This window comes from Erpetoichthys calabaricus, chromosome 16 (assembly GCF_900747795.2).
Source record: "Erpetoichthys calabaricus chromosome 16, fErpCal1.3, whole genome shotgun sequence".
Taxonomy (NCBI): domain Eukaryota; kingdom Metazoa; phylum Chordata; class Cladistia; order Polypteriformes; family Polypteridae; genus Erpetoichthys; species Erpetoichthys calabaricus.
Window position 1 is genome coordinate 69,557,709 of NC_041409.2, and position 25,649 is coordinate 69,583,357.

Consider the following 25,649-nt stretch of genomic DNA (forward strand, 5'->3'; position numbering starts at 1 on the left):
CAACAGTAATACATTTGCATAATGCCCCTCTGGGACTGTGAGAGCCAAGTCAGAACTTTTCTTTCTTTTGCATTTCCTTGCTTTATAGTTATTCTGGTGTGTGTGTGTGTATAGTTATTTATTCACTTCCCTATCTACCTATTTATGTATTTATCCTTTTAAAGAGCTTCAGGGGGACACATAGGCTTATCTAGATGGTATGAGAGAAGAGAAGAGAAGAGAAGAGGAGTATTTCATATTGTATTGTGCTGGGCTGAGTGAAAGAGATCTATTAAAGTACTCTGAAATTAAAATTCCTTTTATTGAACCTGTGACTGGGGTGCTGTAGTTATGTTGGGGTTTGGGGCTCTGATATGCTCTTTAATGGTCACAGCTGTTAGAAAAGAACAGCATGTCTGGTGAAACAACACACACCTAATCACTACAAAAACCTTATACCAACAGAATCTTAAAAATAGGTTTAAGTGTGCAAAAAGGTTTAAACAAGTTTGCCAATTTTTGATTCCACAGAGGTTGTGTTTTATTTTGTTGTGAAAGGAGTAATCATCTGGGGTTATTCTACAGCCATTTGACCTTGATGCATCACAATCATTTAGCCTTCCATGAACTCCCCTCTCTACCAGAATCCATATTACTAAACGAGAATGGTAAAACGAATTGCAAATGTATAGCAATATGTTATGTATATTTAATTGTGTATATTTCATTCCTTACGTTAAGTACTGTATGTATAAAATGAAAAACAAGTGTAATCAACTGATCAACTGTATCGCAAATGTAGTAAATTGCCTTGGATAAAGGCATCAGGCAAATAAGAAAATGTAAATTTTATATATATATATATATAAATATATATATGTATATACTGGTATATATACTAAAAAGGTCTGGATTTGCCACCTTAGCCAGGGTGTTCATAAAAAAATGTAATAATTTACTTCATGAGGTAGAAGTGCATAATAAACAATATTTTGTATTAAAACGGGTGCTTCCATGTAAATGTTTAAACTCTAAATATTGTTGACTACAATTGAAATATGTCATTTTTTTCAATCACTGACAGAGGTCAGTAAAGGGCTAGATCCCGAAGTAAAGGATCAAAAATTACATCATATTTGTAATTACTGACCTTGAAATAGTTTACAACAATATCCCACGTACTTATGTTTGAAATTTGTTGTTCTTTCTAACCTACTGGGAGCTGCTCTTAGAGGGCTCGGACCACAGGTAAAGAATCAAACATCAAAATTATGATCATGTTTGTGATCAGCAACCTTAAAAGAGCATAAAATGACATATCCTATTTGAAGATGAAACCCTGGGGTTGATTGATGTGGCATGCTCAAGTTCACATCCTTGTAAACATTTTTGTTGAAGACAAAGGGTGTCATTTACTGCACAAAATTTGGTACAAAATGTTCAAGAATAAGGGGTTATTTGGGTGTACAGGGGCAAAAATAAGGGAATCTCAAAAAGACTGACATCATGAATACCTATCATATATGGGGGTTTTCTCGTACAGGTGAGACAGGAGGCGCCGGGCACGCATACACACACATACATATATACATATATAAACAAATGATTTCAAAGCGCTCACTAAGTAATACTAACACAATACAAATACTTTCACCTTCACATATTCTGACAGAATACATTAGAACACAATGAACATCTCATGTGTTAACTAAGGGTATAGTTAACTCATACGCCAATGCGTACTTTTAAAGCTGAATACAAATTAGTGTGCATCAAGTAAAGTCGTCTGTATTTAATGAAATAACCTAGGACTACAGTTACCATGATACACCACGACTAAAGCGAGTCTTCGTAGTGCCTAGCCCGTTAGTTAATTGACATTTAAAATCTAACTGAACTGTACGTTGCTGGTTAAACTTCTTTCTTGATTTCTGGTTGTGACTGCTATGCAGACACCAGCGGAGTGGTCCTGACGACAAAAGACACGGGGATTTTGGGCGATCTTGAATGTAACAAAAAGTTAACCATTCACTTCCACCACATCGAATGGCCACCTTCATTTACTGTCTCTTTAAGCCCTTTTCTTGCGTAAAAATATTAGTCACATCGCTCGCCTCCTGACGTTTCGCCCGTGACTTGACTTCGTCGCCCCAAATGACCGTAAACCGTGTGCGCGTGTCGGGAATTGGTGTCGTAAATCGTCGATCATCTCGTCAACACGCGCGATAACGACACTTTGCGGCAGCGAGAAACCGAGGGGAGTGATAGGGACGGTTAGCTGTGGAGAGAGCGCCAGGCAGCAGATTCAAGGCGAAACACGCTGTACTTCGAGACTATTGGAGAGGACAGTAGGTCCCCTTTCCCACTCCCTTGTCCTTCGCTTTTTTTTATTGCCCCTTCCCCTTCAGCCCTGAATGAAGCGGGATGGCTGAAGTGCCACCTGGGCCTAGCGCGTTGCCTACATCCCCGGCCGAAGTTATTCCTTTCCACGGGGCTGGGCGCGCCTTGCCCGGGGAAGATAACGATGAGGAGCGAGTGTGGAGTTGTGGCAGTATCATGACCCCTGGCCAGGGACAATCCCTGCCTCCGGAACAGGAAGGGAAGGGGTTAATGAAGGTGCCGCAGAATCATCTGTATCTTCACTCGCACGCACTGGCGAGCGCTCAGCAGTTTAATGGCATAGCGAACTTGGAGTCGGGGCTGCTCAACAACAACCATCACCACCACCATCACCACGGGAGCGGCTGCACGCTCAACTACCACAGCCCGGCGTCTAGGCCGCGGGACTCGGAGAGTAACTGCTGCTCTAACAGCGGCCATCACTGCTGCCCCAAGAACACCGGCATCAGCGGCAAGCTGGCGCCGAGTCGTGCGGAGACGCAGGCCAAGGCGGACCGGGGAAATGAGGAAGAGCGCCGCGCCTGCGACAGGACTGATATGACGGCTCTTCCGCCGCCCGTCCACAATGACAGGGCTGGACAAGAAGGCGTGGAGGGGATGCGCCCTGCTAGCCTCGACTACGGGGCCCAGGACACCGTGCTTGAACTCGCCGACGCACTGGATGCCGCGTGCACCGTCCGAGAGGCGGTGTGTCGGAATGCGAACAGCTTCCCCAGTGTAGGGGACAATTTCGTAGACGACGACGATGAGGAGGAGGACAGGATCCAATATGTGCGCTATGAATCGGAGCTGCAAATGCCGGACATCATGCGATTGATTACGAAAGATTTGTCGGAGCCCTATTCCATTTATACTTATAGGTACTTCATTCACAACTGGCCACAGCTCTGTTTTCTGGTACGTAAATTCTGATTTGTGACTTTTAAACACTTGTTACTTTGTGTAAAATATTTTATCTTGGGGTAATCCAGGGGATTATCAAAGATCCCAGGCTTTGTCAATTTGGTTTAATCTCACCTGCCTTTACATGAAAATTGCCCTGTTGTAATGACACGTTATTTTTTGTAATTTACTTGTTTAAGATGTAATAAAGCTCACTTGGAGCTGCGTGTAGGTAGCATATATGTGGGGACAGTAGTGTCATTCTTGTTTTCTCATTATAAATTAGTAGTAGAGTTACTTGTATTTTATATAATCTGATGGCTGAATTCTGTCTAACTGACATTAACGGTTAGTTTTGTAACCTTGGAACCATAACTAACTTGTATTTTGTTCTGAACTTTTAACCTGTGGTGATTAGGTGAGGTTGGAAAATGGATGGTTGGATGGATTAGGTTGTCCAGTAACACTTGTTCTGAAATAGTCCTCCCAGACTGTTTACACATTATGTTGACTGCTTTTCTAAGTCACTTTGGGGAAAAAAGCCTCTGCTAAGCAAATAAATGTAAATTAATTTTGCCTAAAGAATTTCTCCAAGATACAACATTCAGTTATTCATGTATATAACAAAACATGTTAAAGATTATTTCTATGCTTAAAAGCAGAGGAGGTTAAAGATGCAACATTTCGGCTGCATTGCCTTTATCAGATATACGACTGAAAAGAAAAACACGTTACAGAAATAAAATGGGAAATAAAGCCAATGTTCCTGAAAGGAGAAGAGGGTGAGAATAGGTGTGAAAAAGCTGCCATTAGAGAAGGCATAGAGAGAGATTAAAAAGTCAGATGGTCATTATGACCTGCAGGAATGTGTGATCACAATCTGGGAATGAGTTTAGCTGCATTGTTTTTGAAAAGAGTCTTTAAAGTACTGTGAAATACTACAAAATTGAAGGATTAGTGTGGCAGTACTCAAAGGATGTAAAGTGTTCTTAAATACGCTTTGGAAAATCTTTAATTTTAACATCTGGAACGTGTTATCTATAAAATAACCTGCAAGAAGTAAGATGGCCGACATTTCCTGCAAGAAATGCAGTAAATAGGATTTTGTACATTGGCAAAAGGCCAGTTGTTTACTATTGAATTTACTGGAGGGATCAGATACAAGGGTATTGTTAGTGACACATTTGCAAATGACACAGCAGCTCCTGTTACAACTCTTAAGTGCCTGGTGTAGAAGTGTCTCTCCTCTGTGAAGTGAGCTGAGAATAAGACATTTAGATAGGTTAGTTGGCCTACAGAAGGAGATCAAGAGAGCGTTTACTGTTGGAGACAATGAATGAAGTTCCTTTTCTGACTTGTTTTCCAATAAGGAGTTGAGTTTGGTCTCATTATTTTTGTTGAGAAAGTCATAGCGCCTGGAATTTAAAGTTCTGATGAGATTGATAAGGACAGAAAAGTAATGGGGAGCAATGCAGTGCAGATGTTGTGTTGCCTTCCTTGATAGTAACATCTATGAGTAAGTTGTTTAAGGCAGTGTGTATTGGAGTGCATGAGTTTATGGGAAATTTGGAGAAGGTGACTCTTCATACAGTTCTGGCATGTGGCAGATCCAATGAATGCTGAGTTGAATATTAGTCAGAATCCTTTGGGTAGAACCCTGTAATTGTGGCATCTGTTGAGTAAATGGGCTGTAAAAAGAATAACACATGCAACAGTTTTTAGACTGAATATATATTTCAGTGCAGTGTAGATCAGCTCAAGTATTATGTGGTAATTAAAAAACTAATATATTTTATGAATCCAAATTATTTTTCTAGTGTGTCAATTATCAGCATTTAATCCATCCATTTTCTTACCTACTTGATCCATTTCAGCATCATATACTATATCTGATTTCTAGGGGTGCTATTTGAGAACTCGCCCTCAATTAAAGGAAAATGGGGGTGTTTTGTAGTTGTGGCCCCAGACAATTTTAATCTTGTTTTTAATGCACATTGGAGAGAGAGAAGTTTATAACAGAACTCAATGGTGGCCAGTGCTGTACAACACCAAACAATGTGAAAAATGGCCATAGAAAAGAAAATCTTGCATTACCCTTGAGACATAATCCAGATGTGAGGGATCAAGACGCTACCTTAAAACATGCAAAATGAATGCTAAATATTGTTAAACTGGAACAGATCTATACAAACTTTTAATAAATTCTTTATTTGTTTGTTTTTTATACAATATTATACAAACATTTTAAAATGTATATAACAATATAAATACATTCAATTAAAGTAAAATAAAGAAATTGTCCACAATAATATTCTCTTAAGGGTACAAATCATTGTGTAGTAGTTCAAAAGGTTTTAACCAAATTCTTAGCTTTGCGGCTCTTTACTTAAGCGTTTACTTATACCAAACATTCAGTAAACAAACAAATTTACTTACATTAATACAATTTAGAGACTCCAATTTTAATTTGATGTAAGTTGGAGTGATGCTCTGTTCAGACTTCCCACTTAATGTAGCTGGGATTGACTTGAGTCTTGGGAATTTTTTCATGTAATTCTAAGATGTATTATACTTTTTCGATTGTTGCAGAATGTTATGTAAGGTGTAAGCTGCAACAGAAAGAAGAGAGCATGCAAACTGTTTACAGAAGTGTTCCTTTTCTAACGGTCCAAAGAAATGCACATTAGATGATAGTAAAGTTCATTAGATATTTATGGTAGTTAGCCGAGTCTGTTAAACCTTGCCCCAATCAGCCACAGCATTAAAACCACTTACAGGTGAAGTGAATAACTTAGATTATCTCATTACAGTGCCACCTGTCAAGAGGTGGGATATATTAGGCAGCAAGTAAACATTCGGTTCTTCAAAGTGATGTGTTGTAAACAGGAAAAATGAGCAATTAGTATCTGAGTGACTTTGAAGAGGACCAAATTGTGATGGCTAGATGAATGAGTCAGAACATTTTGAAAAATGGCTGGTGATGTGGGGTGCTCCTAGTCTGCAGTGGTTAGTACCCACTATAAGTGGCCCAAAGGTAGGACAACTGGTTAACTGGCGACAGGGTTATGAACACCCTAGGCTCATTGATGTTTGTGGGGGAGTGAAAGGTTGTACTTCTGGTCCAATCCCACAGAAGATACTGTACCACAAAATGCTGAAAAACGTAATGCTGGCCATGTCATGTGTATTGGGCTGAATAGTTGCAGACCAGTCAGAGAGCCCATGCTCCTGTGAAAGTACCTACAATGGGCAAGTGAGCTTCAGTACTGGACCATGGAGTAATTCTTTTAGATCATGTACATGACCAGGTGCATGTGCGTTGTGTACCTGGTGAAGAGATGGTAGCAGAATGTATTGTGGGAAGAAGGCATGCCTGTGCAGGCATTGTGTTTCCCTGAGCAATGTTCTGCTGGAAAACATTGGGTCCTGCCATTCAGTGGATGTTATTTTGACATGTACCACCCACCTCAAGATTGTATACTCCCCTTCATGGCAACAGTATTCCCTGATGGCAATGACCTCTTTCAGCAGGATAATGTGCTCTGCCCCAAAAATTATTCAGGAGTGGTTTGTGGAAGTTGACAAAGTGTTGAGGGTATTGACTTGCCTCCAAATTGCCCAGATCTCAATATGTTTTAGCATCTGTGGGACATTCTTGAAAAACAACTATGGTTCATGGAGACCCCTCATGACAACTTACAGCACTCAAAACATCTGCTGCTATTAGCCTGGTGCCAGATACCACAGGACACCTTCTGAGGTCTTGTGGAGTCAGTGCTTCAACAGGTCAGGGCTGTTTTGGTGACATGGAAGAGACTTATAAAATGTTACCCAGGTGATTTTGTGTTTGGAGCAGATCAGTGGATTGTAACAAAGTAAAGATCTGTACAAAAATTTGAAGCAGTTATTTTTTTTCATTATAAAAAAAATGAGGGATGCAGCAATGTTTATTTGGGCCAATAGCAATCATTGATGTTCTGACTCACATTTTTTTTCTTCATCTCTTTAAAAAAGCTTTTAAACCAAGCTCCTGAATAATCAGATACGGAGACTTATGTTTATATTAAAGTGTTAATTTTGATATTTTTATAATTGAGCTATAGACCACAACCTGTTAATTTTTTTATTAACAAAATAAAATTCAGTAGGCTTATTCTTCAGTTACTTTAAAAATACTCAAAAAATAAAATTCCTTAAAATACATTATATTTTATTAGTTAAAAAGTTAGAGAAATATTTATCCTTAATACTTAAGGCACTAAGTAAAACAAAGTGCTCTTCATAATTACAGGCTGTCATAGTGTTTAATTTCTTTTGTAATGCACTTATCTGAAACAAAGCGTAATTAAATAAAAAATCAGTATTCACCATTTGTCTAAAAAAGATATTTTTTTCAATACTTATTTGTTTGCTTAATCAGACTTATCTCCTTCAAAGTATTTCTCTGCTCTGTTTATACACCTTTCCCAATGTTTTTTCCATTTCTGGAATGCATCCTGGAATTCGTTTTGTGGATTGTAGTATAGGTCCTGTGGTAAATTTTTTTATTATTTGAAACTGGTGACTTTTCAGGTTGGAGTTCAACTTTGGCAACAAAAAAAGTCGGCAGGGGCTGTACACCATCTAATAACTCCTGACTGACTGTGACACAGTTCGCTTTTTGCTCATCTGTCAAGTGGCACAGCAGAAATGTTGCAGCAACTGTCAGGAGTTTTTCGACAAAATTGTGTAACACAAACTTTTATTAATGCTTGCTTCTTCGGTAACTTCACAAACAGGAGATGATTTTAATAAATCAAAGCACACACTTTCTCAATGTGATCATCATCCAGATTTGGGAATGTCTGCTCAATTTGAAATGCCGATTCAGTTAGTAACGTTTGTGTGTCTTAAACAATTCTCCTCTCCATAAGCTTGCTAAGCATATGAAAAGTTTTGGTAAACGTTTTGCTAGTTTCACATAGAATTTCATATAAACACAAGATCCTTCATATTTCAACTTGTACTCTCACACATTGATAACTGTACTACAGCTTTTTGCTACACAGATATACATTTACTATGTTTATACAGTTTGTTTTACAGTGTACCAGCTAGACGTACCTTATTCTTAAGGTGGAATTATACAAGTGGATTACCATTTTAGTTATGCAGTACTTATTTCTTACTAGAACTTGTACTGTATGAAACACACAAACAAATAATAAACACAATGCAAATCTTAAGACAATTTCATAATTTTTTTTTTTTTTTTTTAAGATGTTTATCAATAAGATACGTTCAAGACTAACATGCTTAACAAGTTTACAAGTAAAATAGACACTTTTTTCTGTTAAGGTAGCAAGATTTTGCTTACATTGCAGCATTTTAACATTCTTCATCTCTTCTTTTTCCAGTTGAAACTGAGCCTCTGTACTTTGCACAATTTTGATCACTGTCGAAATTCAGACAAGCATTGTTCACTTTAATTAGAGGGCACAATATAAAAGTATGAATGAATTCTTTGAAGTAGTTTTTCTTGCCATGTGTCTAATTGCACAGAATGACTCTTCCAATTCCTTTTTCTCAGTTTATCACTCCATTTTCTTTAATGAAAAGACTAATATTCAAATCTTCCTTCTCTCTGATAAAGTCTTCCTTACTGCTATCTGTTTACAAGAAGTTCACAGCAAAAATAAGTGCTTTAGCTCAACTAGCCTAATACCTTGCATAAAGCAGCTGAACACCTAAATTACAGCAAGGCTTAGAAAAACAAATGCTGAAAAAAAATTATTGGGCAATTTAGTAATCACTATTGTAATGAAAATTGGCCGATCATTCAGTGCATCACTATTAAAAACTAAGATAAATGTCCAGCAGGTATGATATGTGTTTTTATTTTCATCTTCTGATGGTTTACTGGTTTGATAGTAATGATTATGCAACAAACCAGTTTTGGTCCTTAAATACTGAATAAAAATTCTACTTCATTTTGTATATTTAGTATCTTTTAATGTAGAATACTTGCTTTTACTTATGTCTAATATGCTTCCAATTGAAATTAAGGTTCAATATTAAGATAAAATACACTAATGTAGGATGCAAAGAATTACACCACGTGTAATTTTCTGCAGGTTCTCTGGTTTTGCTCATAAATTTCAAAATGAAGCTTATTAGGCTTCTCTGACTAAATTGGTAATACAGTATATGAATGGAGTACGGTGTGTGCATAATGTATCCTGTGATAAGCTGATAACTGTCGAGTTGATTTGTGTCTTGCTGCCAGTGCTGCTCAGAGAGGCAGAGACTCTTGTAACCATGAATAAGATAAACAAGTATACAAAATGAATAGAAGGAAATGAATTTCCTTTTTAACGAGTAGCTTTTTTGGTGGGCTGCTAAAATGTTTTATTATATTCACTGTCATGAAAATCCTCCACATTAGCATTAGTATACACCTTCTGTGGATTTTTCCTTCCGAGGCAGATTAATTTATTTGGTGGCATGGCAGAAGTGAGCAGAAAAGAAAATGAGGTTTGGATTTTGCTTATACGGGTGTGCTGAGCTGAGTGACGCAGATCCTATAGTTTTATTCTGGCAGTGTCCTCTCCAGTGTTCTTTTACAGCAGCTGCATTTTAGGCATTAGCTGTTAAAGCAAGTGGTTCTCTCTTTTATGTTATACCTTTACTAATACAGATTTACTAATAAGTCCTTGACTGTTCATCTTTTAATGCTATATACATTGAAGAAGCTTTGAAGCCTATTTCAAAAAGGCCTACACTGTGGTAGGGCTACGGTTCTAGGATTTTGTGGTATACCCAAAAACCCATTTTTAAAACTGTACATTACCAACATTTTGTTAATTTCAGTACAAATGTTCTAAGTGCAATTAGAAGTCCAAGGGAGGACCATCCACTGTTTGATTTTAATATACATATTAAAAAATAGCTTGAATCACCAAGATGCCCAAACCACGCTTTAAAAAAAATAAAAAAATAAATAAAAATAGTGCTGTGAAAAAGTGTTTGCCCCTTTCCTGATTTATTTTTTTGCATGTTTATCACACTTAAATGTTTCAGATCATCAAACCAATTTAAATATTGGACAAAGATAACAGAAGTAAACACAAAATACAGTTTTTAAGTGATGATTTTATTTATTAAGTTAAAACTATCCAAACCTACAGTGGTGTGAAAAACTATTTGCCCCCTTCCTGATTTCTTATTCTTTTGCATGTTTGTCACACAAAATGTTTCTGATCATCAAACACATTTAACCATTAGTCAAATATAACACAAGTAAACACAAAATGCAGTTTGTAAATGGTGGTTTTTATTATTTAGGGAGAAAAAAAAATCCAAACCTACATGGCCCTGTGTGAAAAAGTAATTGCCCCCTGAACCTAATAACTGGTTGGGCCACCCTTAGCAGCAATAACTGCAATCAAGCGTTTGCGATAACTTGCAATGAGTCTTTTACAGCGCTCTGGAGGAATTTTGGCCCACTCATCTTTGCAAAATTGTTGTAATTCAGCTTTATTTGAGGGTTTTCTAGCATGAACCGCCTTTTTAAGGTCATGCCATAGCATCTCAATTGGATTCAGGTCAGGACTTTGACTAGGCCACTCCAAAGTCTTCATTTTGTTTTTCTTCAGCCATTCAGAGGTGGATTTGCTGGTGTGTTTTGGGTCATTGTCCTGTTGCAGCACCCAAGATCGCTTCAGCTTGAGTTGACGAACAGATGGCCGGACATTCTCCTTCAGGATTTTTTGGTAGACAGTAGAATTCATGGTTCCATTTATCACAGCAAGCCTTCCAGGTCCTGAAGCAGCAAAACAACCCCAGACCATCACACTATCACCAGCATATTTTACTGTTGGTATGATGTTCTTTTTCTGAAATGCTGTGTTCCTTTTACGCCAGATGTAGCGGGACATTTGCCTTCCAAAAAGTTCAACTTTTGTCTCATCAGTCCACAAGGTATTTTCCCAAAAGTCTTGGCAATCATTGAGATGTTTCTTAGCAAAATTGAGACGAGCCCTAATGTTCTTTTTGCTTAACAGTGGTTTGCATCTTGGAAATCTGCCATGCAGGCCGTTTTTGACAAGTCTCTTTCTTATGGTGGAGTCGTGAACACTGACCTTAATTGAGGCAAGTGAGGCCTGCAGTTCTTTAGACGTTGTCCTGGGGTCTTTTGTGACCTCTTGGATGAGTCGTCTCTGCGCTCTTGGGGTAATTTTGGTCGGCCGGCCACTCCTGGGAAGGTTCACCACTGTTCCATGTTTTTGCCATTTGTGGATAATGGCTCTCACTGTGGTTCGCTGGAGTCCCAAAGCTTTAGAAATGGCTTTATAACCTTTACCAGACTGATAGATCTCAATTACTTCTGTTCTCATTTGTTCCTGAATTTCTTTGGATCTTGGCATGATGTCTAGCTTTTGAGGTGCTTTTGGTCTACTTCTCTGTGTAAGGCAGCTCCTATTTAAGTGATTTCTTGATTGAAACAGGTGTGGCAGTAATCAGGCCTGGGGGTGGCTACGGAAATTGAACTCAGGTGTGACACACCACAGTTAGGTTATTTTTTAACAAGGGGGCAATTACTTTTTCACACAGGGCCATGTAGGTTTGGATTTTTTTTCTCCCTAAATAATAAAAACCATCATTTAAAAACTGCATTTTGTGTTTACTTGTGTTATATTTGACTAATGGTTAAATGTGTTTGATGATCAGAAACATTTTGTGTGACAAACATGCAAAAGAATAAGAAATCAGGAAGGGGGCAAATAGTTTTTCACACCACTGTACATGGCCCTATGTGAAAAAATAATTGCCCTCTAAACCTAATAACTGGTTGTGCCACCCTTAGCAGCAACAACCGCAATCAAGCATTTGTGATAACTGGCCATGAGTCTTTCACATTGCTGTGGAGGAATTTTGGCCCACTCTTCTTTGCAGAATTGTTTCAATTCAGCCACATTGGAGGGTTTCCATGCATGAACCGCTTTTTTAAGGTCATGCCACAGCATCTCAATTGGATTCAAGTTCAGACATTGACTTGGCCACTCCAAAACCTTAATTTTGTTTTTTTTTAAGCCATTCAAAGGTGGACATGCTGGTGTTTAGGATCATTGTCCTACTGCACATCCCAAGTGTGTTTCAACTTGAGGTCACAAACTGATGGCCGGACATTCTTCTTCAGGATTTTTTGGTAGAGAGCAGAATTAATGGTTTTTTCAATCACAGCAAGTTGTCCAGTTCTTGAAGCAGCAAAGCAGCCCCAGACCATCACACTATCGCCACCATGTTTGACTGTTGGTATGATGTTCTTTTTCTGAAATGCTGTGTTTCTTTTACGCCAGATGTAAGGGGACGCACACCTTCCAAAAAGTTGAACTTTTGTTTCGGCAGTCCACAGAATATTTTTCCAAAAGTCATGGGGATCATCAAGATGTTTTTTGGCAAAAGTGAGACAAGCCCTTGTTCTTTTTGGTGAGCCGTGGTTTTCGCCTTGGAACTGTGCCATGCATGGCATTTTTGCCCAGTCTTTTTCTTATGGCTGAGTCATGAACACTGACATTAACTGAGGCAAGTGAGGCCTGCAGTTCTTTAGTTGTTGTTTTGGGTTCTTTTGTGACCTCTTGGATGAATCGACGCTGCACTCTTGGAGTAATTTTTGTAGGCTGGCCACTCCTGTGAAGGTTCACCACTGTTCCATGTTTTCTCCATTTGTGGATAATGGCTCTCACCATGGTCCGCTAGAGTCCCAAAGCTTTAGAAATGGCTTTGTAACCTTTTCCAGACTGATAGATGTCAATTACTTTGTTTCTCAACTTTTCCTGAATTTCTTTAGATCGCGGTATGATGTCTTCCTTTTTGGGATCTTTTGGTCTACTTCACTTTGTTTGATAGGTTCTATTTAAGTGATCTTGATTCAACAGGTCTGGCAGTAATCAGGCCTGGGTGTGGTTAGTGAAATTGAAATCGGCTTTCCAAAAAATGTGATTGACCACAGTTACTTCATGATATTTATCGGGGGGGGGAGGGGATTACTTTTTCACATAGAATATTACTTAAAAACTGCATTTTGTGTTTACTTGGGTTATCTTTGTCAAATATTTCAGATCATCAAACAAATTAAAATATTAAAGTGTGACAAACATGCAAAAAAATAACAAATCGGGAAGGGGCAAATACTTCCTCACAGCTGTGTATGTATATGTATATATAATGTGATAAAGGCGCTATATAGTGCCCGACCCAGCACAGACTCACTCAGAGGCACGTGTACAAACACACAAGACTTTTATTTTTCTTCAGCTGGAAGGCACGTCTTCCCCGTGAACCCCCCAGCCACAACACAGTCCCAAAAGCACTAATATAAATCACAATCCTCTCCACCTTGGCACCACCACTCCTCCCAGGCAACCTCGTCCTCTTCCTCCCGATTCTGGCCCTGAGTGGTGGTTGCCGGCCCTTTCTATAGCCCACCCGGAAGTGCTCTAGGTGCTTGATCACCTGCTTCTGATTGCACTTCTGGGTGGGGCTGTAGAGTTGTCCAGGCTGGCTCAGGGACCCATGCAGCACCCCCTGGCGGCCACCCCAGATCCCAACAGGCCTATGGAGAACTCCATCTCCCATGGAGCCCTGCAGGAAACTGAGGCGCCATCCTCAGCCAGGGAGGCTGCCACCAAGCGTCTCGGGGGAGTATTGAGTAGTCCATGATTGCTCCCCCGGAACATGTGTAAAAGGGGCATCCCGGCCAGGCATGGGACCTGGCCGCCTGCCACAATATATAATATATACAGTAATCCCTCCTCCATAGCGGGGGTTGCGTTCCAGAGCCACCCGCGAAATAAGAAAATCCGCGAAGTAGAAACCATATGTTTATATGGTTATTTTTATATTGTCATGCTTGGGTCACAGATTTGCGCAGAAACACAGGAGCTTGTAGAGAGACAGGAACGTTATTCAAACACTGCAAACAAACATTTGTCTCTTTTTAAAAAGTTTAAACTGTGCTCCATGACAAGACAGAGATGACAGTTCCATCTCACAATTAAAAGAATGCAAACATATCTTCCTCTTCAAAGGAGTGCGCGTCAGGAGCACAGAATGTCACATAGATAGAGAAAAGCAAACAAATCAACAGGGCTGTTTGGCTTTTAAGTATGCGAAGCACCGTGCAGCATGTCGTTTCAGGAAGCAGCTGCACAAAAGATAGCAACGTGAAGATAATCTTTCAGCATTTTTAGACGAGCGTCCGTATCGTCTAGGTGTGCGAACAGCCCCCCTGCTCAATCCCCCTACGTCAGGATCAGAGAAAGTCAGCGCAAGAGAGAGAGAAAAGTAAGCTGGGTAGCTTCTCAGCCATCTGCCAATAGCGTCCCTTGTATGAAATCAACTGGGCAAACCAACTGAGGAAGCATGTACCAGAAATTAAAGGACCCATTGTCCGCAGAAATCCGCGAACCAGCAAAAAATCTGCGATATATATTTAAATATGCTTACATATAAAATCCGCGATGGAGTGAAGCCGCGAAAGGCGAAGCGAGGGATCACTGTATAGCAATGTAATGTGTGATATGATGTGTGTTTGTTTGTACAGGTAGTTGTCGACTCATGAGCTATGCGTCATACAGCCATTCAACTTACTGTATAATTGCTACTACATCTCATGGCCGATCAACAGTTTTTAGTCATGCCAGCTCCAGATGCCGTGACTCATTCATTTTGATCTTGGTTTTTTATCTGCAGTTTTAACCAAGTTCAGTTACATTTCCATTGCAATTACAGGAAAAAATGCAATTGATCTCAACACAAAAATGAAGGTGATCTAGCAGTATGAGGGAGGAAAGAAAGCGAATGCAAACCGCCATGAAGGGGCAATGAAACCACAGTGAACTCCTTTATCTGTGATTGTTTATTATTAACTAGAGAAAGAGCCCGTTTCGACAACGTAAGATGAAACGGGCACGAGTGGAATAGTAATAAGTATAAGCACCACAAACCTGATATAGGTGTATTGAATGAATGCGTAATTAGGCCTCGAGCTGTAGTTGAAATCGCCTTTCAGGCCTCTAGAGCTTTAATCGAAGTCGCCTTTCTCTTTGAATTTTTGCGGCCGTAAATCTGCCGCCTGCCGTGATGTTGGGGCTGGATGTCGGTCGAAGTAGCCTTTGTCTTTGAATTTTCGCGGCCGTAAATCAGCCGCCTGCCGCAATGTCGGTCTCGTAAGGTTTTTCGGGCAGCTGCGCAGAAGGCGACTGCGCATTCGGCTTCGGACGTGTGCAGAAGGCGACTGCGCATTCGGCTTTGGACAGACGTGATTGAGTGAGTAGGCTGGCGAATTATATATAAGAGAGGCTGAAATGTTAAAACAGAAAACATGAGTGCTCAAACTCTGCCGGTACAATTCTTCCTCTCACAGTTAACACAATGAAGACACAGACAAAGAAAGGGTTTGTGAAGCTTTTCTAGGTTTGGCATTCATGTGAGCAACAGTAGTAACAAAAAAATAAAAAATAATTTGCCAATAAAAAAGAAAATCTACACAGTGTGCAAAGAATGGTGATAAAAACATATAAAATAAACGATATGACTTAAGAGACTATACATATGGTCAGGTTTGAATACATATACCGGTCCATCTTCAGGCCAGATCGACTCAAGACTGGTTCTTTGGAACCAAATGTGGTTTTAAGTCGATGACTACCTCTATGTGTTGTGTTTTATGTGTGTATGTATATGTGTGTATGTTTACATACATACAAATATGTGTGTGTGTGTGTGTGTGTATATATATATATATATATATATATATATATATATATATAATAATATATATATATATATATATAATAATATATAATTCATTACATTTATATAGTGCTTTTCCCAGTGTATGTACAGTATCTCACAAAAGTGAGTATGCCCCTCACATTTTTGTAAATATTTTATTATATCTTTTCATGGGACAACACTGGAGATATGACACTTGGATACAATGTAAAGCAATCAGTGTACAGCTTGTATAACAGTGTAAATTTGTTGCCCCCTCACAATAACTCAACACACAGCCATTAATGTATAAACCGTTGGCAACAAAAGTGAGTACACCCCTAAGTGAAAAATGTCCAAATTGTGCCCAATTAGCCATTTTCCCTCCCCGACGTCATGTGACTTGTTAGTGTTACAAGGTCCCAGGTGTGAATTGGGAGCAGGTGTGTTAAATTTGGTGTTATCGCTCTCACACTCTCTCATACTGGTCACTGGAAGTTCAACATGGCACCTCATGGCAAAGAACTCCCTGAGGATCTGAAAAAAAGAATTGTTGCTCTACATAAAGATGGCCTAGGCTATAAGAAGATTGCCAACACCCTGAAACTGAGCTGCAGCACGGTGGCCAAGACCTTACAGCGGTTTAACGAGACAGGTTCCGCTCATAACAGGCCTCGCCATGGTCGACCAAAGAAGTTGAGTGCACATGCTTAGCGTCATATCCAAAGGTTGTCTTTAGAAAATAGACGTATGAGTGTTGCCAGCATTGCTGCAGAGGTTGAAGGGGTGGGATGTCAGCCTGTCAGTGCTCAGACCATACGCCGCACACTGCATCAAATTGGTCTGCATGGCTGTCGTCCAAGAAGGAAGCCTCTTCTAAAGATGATGCACAAGAAAGCCCACAAACAGTTTGCTGAAGAGAAGCAGACTAAGGACATGGGTTCCTGGAACCATGTCCTGTGGTCTGATGAGACCAAGATAAACTTATTTGGTTCAGATGGTGTCAAGCGTGTGTGGCGGCAACCAGGTGAGGAGTACAAAGACAAGTGTGTCTTGCCTACAGTCAAGCATGGTGGTGGGAGTGTCATGGTTTGGGGCTGCATGAGTGCTGCAGGCGCTGGGGAGCTACAGTTCATTGAGGGAACCATGAATGCCAACATGTACTGTGAAGCAGAGCATGATCCCATTCTTTTGGAAACTGGGCCGCAGGGCGGTATTCCAACATAACGACCCCAAGCACACCTCCAAGACGACCACTGCCTTGCTAATAAAACTGAGGGTAAAGATGCCGGACTGACCAAGCATGTCTCCAGACCTAAACCCTATTGAGCATCTGTGGGGCATCCTCAAACGGAAGGTGGAGGAGCGCAAGGTCTCTAACATCCACCAGCAGAAGTAGGTTTACAGGTGTGAGTATGCAAGGCCAGCAATTTGAGCACTTCGGGAGTTAATCTATATATATAAAATCCCTATGTGCATCCAGGTGTCCGTGTGTGGGTGTCTTCTGGTGAAGTGCGCATGCGCGGGGCACGGTGCTATGCGCGATATTACTGTCAGAGAAAGTTGGAGCCGTTTTACGGAAATACAAACCAGTATTACTGCGAGAGGAAATTAAAGGTACACAATACAGTGACGCATATTACAGCCACATACAAGCCAGTATTACTGTCAGAGGAGATTAAAGGCATATTACCGACGTGCACGCCTGTATTACTGCCAGAGAAAATTAAAGGTATATTACGGACGTACAGACGTATATTACGGACGTACAAGCCAGCGGATGTACAAGACGGTATCCTTCAATAAGGGCGCGCACAAAAAGGCGAGCCTCAAAAGGATGACTTCAATTGGGCGCAGCGAATAAAGGCGCGCATAAATAAACATCTGCACCTGTTGCTCTTCACATATTCCAGAGCCATTTGAACTAAATTATCTACGTGCCCTTATTGAATAGAGCCGTACAAGACAGTATTACTTTCACAGAAAATTAAAGACACACAATACACGGCGGCAGCCCACGAAGAATGGTCAGCTCAGCAAGTAAACATCAACAAAAGAAAGGCTGAAAGAAAGAAAAATACGACCAACAAAAAGAATGAGGTCAGAGTCCCTTGCCATTTAATATAGACTGTTCCTACTAATGTTTATGCACTACTGTTCTAGCACCCGTTATTGTAACGGGCTAAATGACTAGTTAAATTTAATAAAGCTATTGTTATAATCCTCACCTGCATGTCTCTTTCCATACAAATTTATATATATATATATATATATATATATTTATATATAGTATGTGTGTGTATATCTCTGTATTATATAAAAAAATCTTGGGACGAGACGAGACTTTTTCAGAGAAATAATTTCAAGTTCCACGAGATGAAACTTTGTGCCAAGAGGTGAATTGAAAACCTAACAGATCCAAACGGGTGCGGAAATAAAAGATAAACAGTAGAAGACGAAAAGACAAAGAGTAGAAGACAAAGTAGAACATTGTAAAGAGGTTCAAAAACGTTGGCGCGAAACGTTGCAGAGCAGGTTAGAAATTACGAAAGTACTAAAATTGGAAAGTCTCAAAAAACTGATAGTAAAGATGGCATTAGCGCTAACAAATGGAAATTATTACTCGGTGAAATAACGGTATAGCGAAAAGAGATCAAATATATGGACATAGGTGATATGACAGAAAGATTTGTTATTTGGTGAAAGTGAAATCCACAAACACTACAGGGAAAATATCCGCATCTACAATAATCTGTTCGCATCATTCAATGTTCAAAACGTAGATTTACATTATTCAGGACCATACGCTATGAGAATCTGTGGTTCCGCAACAATTAAAGCTACTACAAGTTTAATTTCAAAGAAACCACAATTCGGTCAGGTTTATATTTATGATCGAAAGAGTTAAATGATTCGACATATTAGAAATTCTACAGCTAATAATGGATACAAATCCATACGTCCAAAAGTATCGCACTTTACATGAAATTTATCTGAAAAACATGGACAAAGAAGTTTTCTTGGATTTCTATATAAATCGGAAAGGTCACACTAACATATAATAAACCAACATGTGACGAATTATCAGCGATAATAGTTTCAAAGGATGGAGATATCAAAGACAGAGTTAGTGAGAAGTCAAGCAAAATTACACCTTCTATTGGCTAACTAAAAAGATTACAATATGCAAGCTTTCAAGGCAACTCGGGTCCCTTCTTCAGGCAAGATGTAAAGACTGATCATTGACTTGTTCCATGACCCACCATATGAGATTTTTTTTTTTTTTTTAGGCCGATACCTATCACCTATTTCATGTTACTTGGTTGACCGATTCAGATATTTTTTTTTTTATCCCTTTAAAAAACATTTACACTAATCTGCATAACCAGATAAACAGAAGTTTTAGTCCTATATTAAAGTATACTAGCTGATGCCCACTGTAACATACGGCTGTGTAAGAATAGGAATGGAAAACGGTGAGAAAGGAATTCAGAAATCAAGAAGAAATAAATACTTCTTGGACTTCATGGAAATGTGGACGGTAAAGTTGGGTGGTATCCAAATTTTGATACCGTCAAACCTCCTTCCTATTTTACCTCGGTATACGGTATTACCGTGAATAATAAAAAAAAAATGTGACGTAAGGCTCAGACAGCATCACCAAACTGTTGGCTTGTGCCTAAACCGTTCAGAAACTGAATATCAAACACTAATACTGAAACAATAACAAAATAACATGCAGAACAATATTAACAACTTTTATTAGCAACAAATAGCAGTTTATAAAAAAGTGCAAATACAACAGTCAAACAGAATTAAATTAACATAAACATCCAGAACAGTTTTCGCGCGGAGACGCGCACATAAATCAATTAAATTAAATCACACCGCCTGAACAACTTTTAATAACAAAGAAGAGCAGCTTATAAAAAAGTGCAAATAGACCCACAACAGTCAACCAGAGCTGAATTAACATAAACATCATCCATATTATAAAAAGTATCGCAAAGCAATAGTCCTAAACAAAAACTTCTTTCCAGTCTTCTTTCCAATAGTGTTTTTAATGTAAACCAAATAAAAATACCTGAATCAATTAAATAAATAAAAATAAACACAATGCGAATAGGAACGAATGGCAAGTGGCATCAATCTAGTCAAGATTTTTCGCTAGAAAAACCAGCATGTTTACTTTGTCCGGCTTTAACAGGGCATGTTGTGGACCGACAACTTTACCTGCGGTGCTGAAAACCCGCTGCAATGGTGTGCTTGTGGCACAGACGCACAGGTACTTTTGTGCCACTCGCGACATCTGGGGAAAACGCCCGGCAGCATTTTTCCACCAGAGAAGTGGGTCCTCGTCTCCTTGAGTAACTGGCTCCAAACAGTAGGCTGTTATTTCAGCTCTGACTCGGTCCTCTACGGTGCCGATGCCGACGGGACCTGCCATTGCGTCAGATTTTTTTTGCAGCATACTTCCCAGAGTCATCTTTTTTCGTGAGGGTGCAGGTTGCGCCTCTCCCTCTTCCACTCGGATGGCCACTGGACCTGCTGCCTCTAAGCTCACGATCTCAGCCTGTAATTCAGCTTTGGTCTCAGCCAATGCGTTGTCATCCGTCTCATATCCTCCACGGTAACGAGGGTCGAGGAAAGTGCATTTTCGCAATATTTTGCGCACTGAATTGGATTCATACTTGGCCTCCAGCTTTGTTAGAATTCCAGTTTTGATTGACTTTGTTAGCTGGAGGTCATTTTCTGACGCAGCCAACACATTGTCCCTGCAGAGCTGTAGTATGGGGAGGATACAGGAACTGGTCACATAATTTTCTCTTGACAAAATATCAGTGGAGTCACCGACTGGTTTCAGTTCTTCGTGAACAGCTTTCAAGACGTCCATGTCCTGCCAGGTCAGGGACAGGCTGCTCCTTCTGTCATCAGACAGGACGTGTCTGATCGCTTGGGCCTGCTTGAGGATGCGCTCCACCATTGCCAGTTTGGAGCCCCAGCGAGTTGCGCAGTCCTGCGGACGGATGGATGGATGAATTAATTAATGAATGATGAATAAACGATTAAATGAATGAATAGGCCTAAATAAACAAATGAATGAATAAATAGGCATAAATAAACGAATGAATGAATAAATAGGCCTAAATAAACGAATGAATGCATAAATAAATAAGTCCATTAATGTATATTATTCCATTTGGTCAAATTTGCATGCACATTTATTTTAGGCTAAATAAGTCCCTTGTGCACATCAAGCCTGCATTTATTTGATAAATACAGGAAAAAAATTACAATTTAAAAAATGGTTTTCTATTTTAATATAGCCTACTTTTTAATATAATTTATTTATGTGATGCAAAGCATATATATATATATATATATATATATATATATATATATATATATATAATATAATATATGCCCCTTTTTTTATATTTGAGCCCCTGCCCCTGAGGAACTCTCTGCACGTTTTATGCTTACCGTTATGAGACTATGTTTTGGGAGTCCCAAGTCCACTTGTTTCTTGTGGAGTTCATGCTTACGTTGCCAGCTGTGTGAAAAGGCCCCGACAATATTACGGCATAGTCCGAGGGCGCACTCGGTTTTTTGCCTCTGGTCATGCAATCCATTTGTGACAGCCAAGTTTAGATTGTGACCGAAGCAGTATAGCCACGGCCAATGCAGGGACCTGATTGCGGCATGAATGTTGGCAGCGTTGTCAGTGGTTATGGCTGAAAGTTTTTTCTTGTCAAGTTGCCATTCCTGAAGTGCAGCTCTGAGCGCAGCAGCAAGATTGTCCGCTGTATGACTCTCAGGAAAATACGTAGTTTGGAGGCATTTGGATTCAAGTTTCCAGTCAGGTGTAATAGTATGGACAGTCAGAGACATATATGGTGTCATGTTAACTGACGACCACATGTCAGTTGTTAAGGAATAACTGTCTGCCGCTGACAGCAGCACTTGAACATTGTCTCTAACTTTACTATATAAATGTGGGATGGCTGTTTGTGAGAAATATTTCCGTCCAGGCAGCTCGTACTGGGCATCTAGGACCTTTACCATGTCCGTAAAGGACTTTTCTTCCACTGTGTGGAAAGAGACCATTTCCTTCGCCAAGTATTTTGTCACTGCATCAGTACAGGTTTTCCAACGGACACTGTCCCTTTTGTAATTTGTTGCTTTCCCGAAGGCCCCCATTATCGTCGGCTGCGTACTGGCGGTGGACCTAGATGTTGTTGGTCCTGCATCGGGAGGCGTTGAAACTGTTGCACTGAGTGAACTCGGGTCCATCCTCGCAGCAGTGAGTGGATGGTGGTTTCGTATATGCGACCTTTAGGTTCGAGGTATTTCCATCTCTCGCGGTCACCTTTTTGTTGCACAATTTACAAATTGCCTCATCCATATTTACCGCCTCTCCCTTCTCGTTCGGTCGAAACCCGAAATACTGCCAAACTGCAGAAGTTGTGTTCTTTTTCGAGACCAGGTCACTTGGTGCACGACTCGCCAACTTTCCCCACCTCTCTCTTTCTCCTCCACACTGTCACGTGATGACAACCACGCATACGCATTTTTAGACATTAAATAAATTATATTTAATATTTAATCCTTGTCTCCCATATAAGTGCATTGTTTTTATGACGGTGTAACGGTATTGAAACTGATACCGTTGCTATTTTTAGATCCCGTGGGATACCATATTACCGTATTACCGCCCAAGCCTAGTGGACGGTAATTGCTTGCAGTGCGTCTGATAGTCCTTTTTATTGTTCCACGCGCAGATCTTATTAATGTAATCAGAGATAGGTGAGACATGCGCCCTCTGTTTTAACATACAAATCTACGATGTACCATTGGAATAGTTTGCCGCTGGAGTGCAAAATACTAAATGTATTCCTCATTGCTAATCTGTACGCGTAAAATTGGCATTGAGTAAGCCTTATTCGCTTGGAGGTTCTTTTATCGGGAACATGTTGTAAATCTTTGTGCCAGCCAATGTCTCTGTAAAGGAATAAAAGTGGGTAAACCATAGGATCTCAATTCATATTGAGTGTGGAAATCTGTTTACAGGAGTTGCGTTTGGGATAGATGCAAATGTCCTTTTCGGCAGGCGGTTCGCCGCCTTCTCCGACGAAAATCGCTGCAACATTGGTGTGACATGTCGGGGCATTGCATCATCGTAAATCCTGCCTAGGGTTTTCCTTGAAAACCATTCGTACAGATGCTGTTGGATTGGAGTGAGTGATTTCATGCATGTGTTTGTATGATTTAGCAAAGGGGTTGGTGGTTCTGAGCGTGGAATCTAGCTAGAGAAGTACATTTTCGCTGCATGCAGAGTTTGCTTTATTTTGTAAGCGTACTTTAGTAGCTTGCGCTGTGTCTTAAACATACAACTCTCCATATCCTGGAGAGGTAGAAGTGTTAGTGTATAGTGGAGAGATTTGGTGATAAATTTGCCCATGTATTTTAAAACAGTATGGTCCGTGGCCAGGAGTTTGAGTTATCTGTGCACCCATGGAAGCAAACGCTAGAGAAGAGTTGTATTCTTGAATGTGTTCACAATAATTTTTAGCTTCTGATGTTTACTGTGTAAGAAGCTGTTGTAAAGACACGGGTGGCTCCCGCAAAGGTGGTAAAGCTACTTTACCGTTGTGGCAGCACCTCGAGTACTTATTGGATGTATTATGCTCAGCAGGCCAGTATAGTTCATGACAGTGTTTGCACTGCTGGTCTGGAGTCCCAATGTTGTACTCTTGGACGGGAAGACAGGAATTAAGTGAAGAAGTACCTGTGGTAACGGGAAGAGGATTGTGTGTATGTCTGCTGAGACTGCTTTGGTTTGGAAATGCTGCTTTTCAGATGTCGCATTGCAAGAGTTGCGAATGAGTTTTGTTGTGTTTAGTCAGACAGTCCTGTGTAGTGAACTTCTTATTGCATTTCTGGCACTCGTATAGTTGTTGTGAAGAATGCCTTTTCTTGTGTTTAGCAAGTGAGGTTTGCGTTTGAAATGTTTTGTTGCAGGAATGGCACTGGAATAGGAATCGAGAAATGCTGTGTTGGCTGTGTGTGGGCGGGACCGGTTACGAAGAGGAGCCGCAGGCAGTGTGCGGAAGGGTTTGGAAGAGGACAAATAGGAATTGAGAAATGCCATGTCGGCTGCGTGTGTGCGGGACCGGTTTTGAAGAGGAGCTGCAGGCAGCATGGGGAAGGGTTTGGAAGAGGACGAATAGGAATCGAGAAATGCCGTGTTGGCTGCGTGTGGGCGGGACCGGTTTTGAAGTGGAAGCAGGACGAACCAGAAGAGAACTATATATGAGATTTTTATACTAGACTGTAGACCACAAATGTTAACTGTTCATTTTATTAACAAAAGTAAATTATGTATGCTTATTATTCAGTGACTATAAAATAGTAAAATAGATCAAATTTCCTTAACATAATATTTTAACTAATAAAATATGTACCAAGATATTTATCCAAAATACATATGGCATTAAAGAAAATAAAGTGCTTCTCATAATCACAAGCTGTTATATTTAGTTTTTTCTGCAGTGTACCAATCTGAAACAAGGTTTAATTAAAAACAGACATTTTCACCATTTCTCTAACAGTAATATATATACTGTATATATATGAATGAGGTGTGTGCGCATGCAGGCCGGGTGAACAAAAAAAAAGGAAATGGTAGTTTTCAAATACCTAGTTCTCTGTTGTTTAAAAGCATGATTGGAACTCCAAGAGGAACCACCAGATCACTGCTCGTCGTGTGTATATGTGTGTGTGCATGGGGCTGGTGGAAAAAAAAAAGTCTGTTGTTTATAAACGCAATTGGAACTCAGTTCACACACACCCCCATCATAGAGTATATATTAATGTATATTAATGTAAACGTGCTTGATAATCCAAAGAAGGTCTGCTAATCAATGTACAGAGTGCAGCATACTGAGAAAGTGCACAGTTTTGCAGCAGATCAAGCAAGGCACGTGTGCATGTGAGATTTTGGAACAAAACAGGTTGCACAATTCTGACTAGCCAAAATATAATAACAGATATTAAAAAGGTGAAATAGAAGGGACATTTAGTGTTTAAATGGCTTGTTATATACATGACCATGTATCTTCAGCTTTGAAGTTGTTCCCTTTCAAAATAGGTCCACATTTTATTGAAGCAATGGTTTGTTAATTTATTATATGTGAGATGCTAACTATAAAGCATTCTGGATTTTTGATATCATATCAACTGTCCTTTATGTTGTTTTATTAAAGTTATCACAAACACTTAAAGCAAATACATCAGTTTTCATTTTGAGTATATTTCAACTAGTTAAGCAGTCACTAGTGCTTCTTTTTGTGAATGCCTGTGACTATGATTTAAAGTCTTTGCTCGAGAAGGCATGAAAGTTGCTTAAAGATGGGGCTCAAAATGTTAGAATAAATAGCAATGAACTTTGGTGGAAAAAAGGGGTATGAAGGGCAACACTTTGGTACTTGGTGTAACACATTTTACACTTTGTTTCTATGCTGTGTATTCTGCTACAGTACAGCATGAGTGTAAAAAGGTACTGTTAACATGACACTGAACAAATGCACAGGGGTAGATATTGCACTTTCCAGTTAACATCAGTCTTGCCA

At 39.7% G+C, this 25,649-nt stretch overlaps 1 protein-coding gene across 1 annotated transcript in view; it reads left to right on the forward strand.

Moving 5' to 3' along the window:
- The first annotated feature begins 2,203 nt into the window (after positions 1-2,203).
- naa30 (N-alpha-acetyltransferase 30, NatC catalytic subunit) overlaps positions 2,204-25,649 on the forward strand; it is a 34,773-nt gene continuing 11,327 nt past the window's right edge. Inside the window, exon 1 of the mRNA XM_028821304.2 lies at positions 2,204-3,276. Within this exon, the coding sequence (XP_028677137.1) occupies positions 2,404-3,276 (873 nt within the window). The 5' untranslated portion in view covers positions 2,204-2,403. The remainder of the gene's footprint in view (positions 3,277-25,649) is intronic.